Below are 5,806 nucleotides of genomic sequence, written 5' to 3' on the forward strand. Positions count from 1 at the left end.
AAAAAAAAAAAAAAACACTTTTACTTGTATTTATTTTAATCTATAGTACCTACATAGACAGGGCGCTCCATGCAGCCACATTCTTACTCATATAGAATGAAAAGGAATAGGAGACCCCACTATAGCTACAGCTATGCACCACTGAGAGAAACACACGCGCACACACACACACAAAAATACACACACGCACTCGTGCACACAGAAAACAAACTAAAGTTAAAATATAAACTAAATTTCCACAAAAATCCCTTTGGCTTTCTAAATAAATACCTAAAAGAATATAAGACTTCTTTCAAACAAATAGGTAGGAATGACTCAAAGAACTAAAGTATAACCAAAACCTTTTCCAATAAAACAAACCCTGACCTTATGACAAAACCCTTACGTTAAAATGTCTTTAAACAGTCACACTGAACAAACATTAAAAAACAGTTTTGCATAGGAGAAACAACAAAATGAACCAGCCAGTACCCCTAGAACTCCCAGGGACTAAACCACCAACCAAAGAGTACAGATGGAGGGACCCATGGTTCCAGCCACATATGCAGCAGAGGATGGCCTAGTTGGTCATCAATGGGAGGAGAGGCCCTTGGTCCTGTGAAGGTTCTATGCTCCAGTGTAGGGGAATGTCGGGGAATCGGGAGTGGGTGGGTTGGGGAGGAGGGGGAGGACAGAGGGAGGGGATAGGGGTTTTTTTGGAGGGGAAACCTGGAAAGGGGATAACATTTGAAATATAAATAAATATCTAATAAAATAGAAAATTAAAAAACCATCAGTTTTGGCATCAGAATCTGTCCGATTAAATTAGGAATTGTGGGTGGAAAAGGAAATACGATAAACACACTAAAGATGTTTGTCTCTTGGACACTTGCTATATAATTCGTGAAGCGAGGAAGCCTGTAAAAATATTAAAAAAATAAAATCTTTGAAAATTATGACTGCATTTCCAATTGACTTACACCCATTTCAAACCCTCGATTCCTCTTAGATTCTGATTTTAAATGCACATTTTTGCCCTAAATCTTTAACAGAGCTAACATTTCCTTACAACAAAAGTCAAACTATTTTTTTAATTAGACTGTTGTAAGATGCAAGTAATCACCCTTTTAAAGATTATGTAACTTCTTTCTAAATCATGTTGTTACCACTAACTTCTACCGAATGTGACAAAACAGAACTGTTATACGTCCATCTGTTAATAAAGATGAAAATTATTTCTTAATTTAAGAGAAGTGTGTTGCAAGAGTGACTTTCTGACTTCATGCTAAGCCAAAACCACCCATGCAAGTCACAGCATAACATATAAAGCAGCCTACAGAAAGGGCAAAGCAAAAATCCCAGACTTTTTTTTTTTTTTTATGTTGTTGACTTTTCTCAATCCCTTAATGTTTTCTGGGTCCGACTGTTAGTACACATTATCCAGGTTCCACTGGAGACCTTGAACGCATATTCACAACAACCGGGTTCATACCGCGCTCCTTGGGAAGAGGAGTCCATCTGAACCGCCATCAATAATAGCCGATCTAATGAGCAAGCACAATACAAAAAAAAAGAAAGAAAAGGAAAAAGAAAAGAAAAGAAAGAAAAAAGTCTATTGCCATCCTTCTCTAATCCCGCCTCGTACTTTTATTCATTCTGTGGTTAAATAAGTTACTCTTACTTTAAGAAAAACGGCAATAATGCTTTGGGGATGGATTTTTTTTTTCAGAACATAAATACAACACCGAAGCTGAAATAAGTTGCTCTGAGTAAGTTGTGGACCCCATTCATTTACATACAACCAAATGAAGATACACCCACTTGTATTCCTATCGTGGAGCTGTAACCGGGGAGTCTGCAGCAGGAATGGTAGATCTTAAATCCCAAATACAGCTACTTCCCTCTAGGCGCCTAAAAACGCGGTGGCTCTTCACGCAAGCGGATCCAGAGATGCAAGCTCCGCAACTCCAGAGGTGCGATAATTCAATAGAAGCCTGCCACTCACAAGTGCATCTCCAGGAGGAGGCAGGGCTTGGGTGCTAGAAACCTACTCGAAACCCGCTGCACTTCACCGAGGTATCCGAACAGCCCCAGAAAGGTTGCTCCACGCAGATATCGAGACTAAGGAGCAAACCAACGAAAAAGAACCGCGGTCGCCGAACCGCCTCCCGCGAAGATCCAGGCTAACAGCAAGGAGGCTCACCCGCAGGCACTCAGGTTCCTGGGGAGGCGGCGCGCTACGTGTGGGCGGGGCCATGGCGGTGGGCGGGGCTGGAAGGCGGGGGGGCGGAGTTGGTTAGAGGGCGGGATGAAGCGAGGATGCTGGACGGAGCGGAAGTCCGAGGGGCGGAGCCAGCTTGCGAGGGCGGAGCGAAGGGGCGGGCTCACCTTGCGCGGAGGGCGGGCAGGCGCGCGCTGCGTCGCGTCTCCTCGCCTGAGGGCCTCGGCTCCGCGGGCCCAGCCGCCCTACGCCCTCCGCCCGCGTTCCTCCTCCCTCGGCCCCGCCACCCCAGCTCCGCTGAGGACACCAACAGCTGCACGCAGCGCCTCAGCACGCGCCGCCTCCCCATCTTTGGTGGCGGTCGTCTCTGACCATGCGGTCCCAGGCTGCAGCCGGGTCATACCGGGAGCCACCCCCTGCCTGGCCTTTACCAAGATGGCTGCCCCCAAGGACAGAGGCGCAGAGGCCTCGAGGCCATCTTGGTAAAGTCCGCGCAGCGAGCAGAACTGATACCTCACAGCCCTCTGACCAGATTGGCTCCCAGCCTTCCAGGTCACGTGAGCTCATTCCTTGACAGTTGCTAAACCCAGAAGAATCTGGTTGACCAGTGTGCCTGCCGTGGCCCACTATGTACAACATCACTGACAGTCTTGACTAAAGAGTTCCGTTACGCCGGGCGTGGTGGCGCACGCCTTTAATCCCAGCACTCGGGAGGCAGAGGCAGGCGGATTTCTGAGTTCAAGGCCAGCCTGGTCTACAAAGTGAGTGCCAGGACAGCCAGAGCTACACAGAGAAACCCTGTCTCGAAAAACCAAAAAAAAAAAAAAAAAAGAGTTCGGTTACACAGACACTGATTATATATAGTGAGTACTGAGTATAAATGGCTCCACTACCTGTGTACTCAGTTACATTTAAAATTATGTCAGCCTTCGGCATATAATGTTCTAAATGCCTGGCTTTTTGAAATCTCAGGATAAGATCAAAACATAAAATTACAATTCTGAAATTCTTAACTGGTTGAAATTATTTCAAGAGATAACTTGCAAAGTCATATAGAATTCAATGGTAAATAGATGGGCTGACAGTTTAAATACTCTTGAAGGTCTTTGTGAGATATATTCATAGACCAGAACTAAATAGATTGTGTCTGAGATTGTGTTGGCAAAAAGAAAAGAAAGACCAGGCATTAGTACAGCTATGCTAGGAATATGCAAACCAAACTATAATGCATTTAGAAAGTGACTATAACTATATAATACTGCAGGACACTGTCGCTGTATACTTGATTTCCTCAGGGTAGTTTGCAGTTGTAACTGATTGTTTTCCTTTTGCTAGTTTTAAGTTTAAAACTAGCAAAAGTTTAAAGTTTATTCCTGACAGCTCTTTTGTGCCTGGGTGGGGCCGAATAATTCTCAGCATGCATCAGCAAATTTTAAAAAGAAGGGAAGACACACTACACACTCAACTCCAAAGGACAGACTGCTATTACTGCTTCGATTCCTAGCATCCTTGCTAGGGAACTTTAAACGTCATTTCTTGCCCTTATTCCATCAGTCACTGTGAACATATTTCATATACACAAAAAATGGGTCTGCATTTTCATGCTGTTTGGGTAAATTTCGGATACAATAATGCTTAAATCATTTGACTCTTCTAAGAAGAAATATTCTGCGTTTCACAATAGCATTTTCATACCTGTAAGAGGACAACAGAGTTGTCTCAAGACCAAACTTGCAGGCCAGTGGATGTGTCTGCCCCAGAGGAACAGAGGGCAGGACTAAGAGACAAAGACAGGAGCTAGAGGACAAAGCGGGGAGAGACGGACAAGAGACTGCCTCTAGATAAGTGGCCCAAAGGCAAATGGAGGAGGTTTAAAAGGGTAAAATGGGAAACCCAGTTAGGATGGGGGGGGGGGGTAATTGTAATCGAGTATGTTAAGTAAGTGAACCAAAGAGGGTGTTGATTGCTGGACTTCAATATTTCAGCAGCTGCACCTTGGTAGGTGGCCCCAGGAGGAGGAAGTAGTCAAATAAGGAATTAGACCTTGGCGCTAGCTTTAGGAATGTAATCTAACCCTTGGTGGTGGTTTGTTAGGTGTTTGTTTGTTTGTTTGTTTGTTTGTTCTTTTAGTAAGGGGAGTGGGAGAGAAAGGAAAGGCCTGCCAGAGCCATGCTTGCCACACTTGAGCTAACCAAAGTCCCTTCAGTACCTAAAAAAACAATTCACTCCAGGTAAACCATACTCCAAATTTCATGATCAGACCAGAAAGTCTTGTAGCTGTCTGTGGTTGGAGGTGGGTGGGTGGGTGGCTGTTTATGCATTTATTTGCTTGTTTTTCTGAGTTTACTACCCAGCCTCACATATTACATTGCTTGTTTAAGTAAGAACCAACTAGAATATTCATCTAATATTTTCGAGATATATTTCTATCCAAAGAGGGAGGTGAGCTTTTAAGTTAAAAAAAAAGTGTTTATTTGAGCATCTTAGAATTATAACTCAAAAGCACTAATGGCAGTAAATCTACAAGTTGTCCCATTTGGAAAGGGTCTGAAAGTCCTCTTAAAGGCTAAAAGTTTAAGTGAATTACAGGCGTTTGTCAAGAATTATGTTTGGAGGGACAATTTTATCTATGAATTGTTAGTCTAGCACAGACCAGTATAGTCTATACCAGTGTTCCAAGAAAGGGTTTAGTTTATACAATCCTAGCAAGTTTTTCTCAAACAATAAAAACAAAAGTAAAATGTTTAGTTTGACATGCCGCCATGTTCACAGAGTGGTTACCTCAGCATAAGATATGAGTCTATGAGTCAGAAAATGAAAATGGAGTGCCTCTTAGCATGGTGGAGAGAGGCGTCCTCAGGGAGCTAGTGTTTTAGATAAGCAAGGCCAGTGTGTGTCGGGAAGGATCACAGTATGCAGTAAGGTTTGTTTTCCCGACCCAGAAAACACTACAGAAGTTTCAGAATTATGGAAGAATTCGTTGTTTTCCCTACAGAAACCAAAGGAAGCCAATCAGTCCAACAAATTCTATCCTGCAGGGCAAACCCTCTCCAGTTTGTTCTCCTTCACTTAGGACAGAATGAACATTGCGCCCTAAGCGTTTTACTCATGGTTTAATTTTAGACTCTGACCTGCTGAACTGAGTGAGTCTTATTTGCCTTTCCTATTTATGTCTGTCTTAGGAAGTGGAACACTCAGAACGTAAAGCTAACTCTTCGTTTTCTGAGTTGCTGATTTTTAATAAAGATGAGTAGATTTACACAAGCCCCTAAAAGTAGCTAATGGCCAATGTAATGTTTTTTCCTGAAGGCCAACACTAGAGAACTATTTCTAGAAGACTTTAATATCAGATCTGTATTTATGGAGCTACCAACTCAAATTAAAGATTTCCTAACTATTAAAAAATATAAGCAAGGGAAAAAAGAAATCTCAAAGTTGAATGGGAAAGAGTTGCAGAATGGAGGAAGTGAATTTATTAAAAATATGTTGTATGAAAGAATAAACAGGCTGAGAAAGAAATTAGGGAAACAACACCCTTCTCAATAGTCACAAATAATATTAAATATCTTGGCGTGACTCTAACTAAGGAAGTGAAAGATCTGTATA

At 42.7% G+C, this 5,806-nt stretch overlaps 1 protein-coding gene across 4 annotated transcripts in view; it reads right to left on the reverse strand.

Moving 5' to 3' along the window:
* The window catches only part of Napepld (N-acyl phosphatidylethanolamine phospholipase D), a 38,122-nt gene extending 35,309 nt beyond the window's left edge, over positions 1 to 2,813 (reverse strand). The window contains exon 1 of one of the 4 annotated variants that reach the window (XM_021162845.2): positions 2,368 to 2,813. In XM_021162845.2, coding sequence (XP_021018504.2) covers positions 2,368 to 2,549 — 182 coding nt within the window. In that variant the 5' untranslated portion in view covers positions 2,550 to 2,813. Of the gene's footprint in view, positions 1 to 1,800; positions 2,198 to 2,367 lie in introns of those variants that run through there. The other 3 variants (XM_021162844.2, XM_029477751.1, XM_021162843.2) reach the window with 3 other exon arrangements.
* Between the last annotated feature and the right edge of the window lie 2,993 nt (positions 2,814 to 5,806).

Source organism: Mus caroli, chromosome 5 (genome assembly GCF_900094665.2).
Source record: "Mus caroli chromosome 5, CAROLI_EIJ_v1.1, whole genome shotgun sequence".
Classification (NCBI taxonomy): domain Eukaryota; kingdom Metazoa; phylum Chordata; class Mammalia; order Rodentia; family Muridae; genus Mus; species Mus caroli.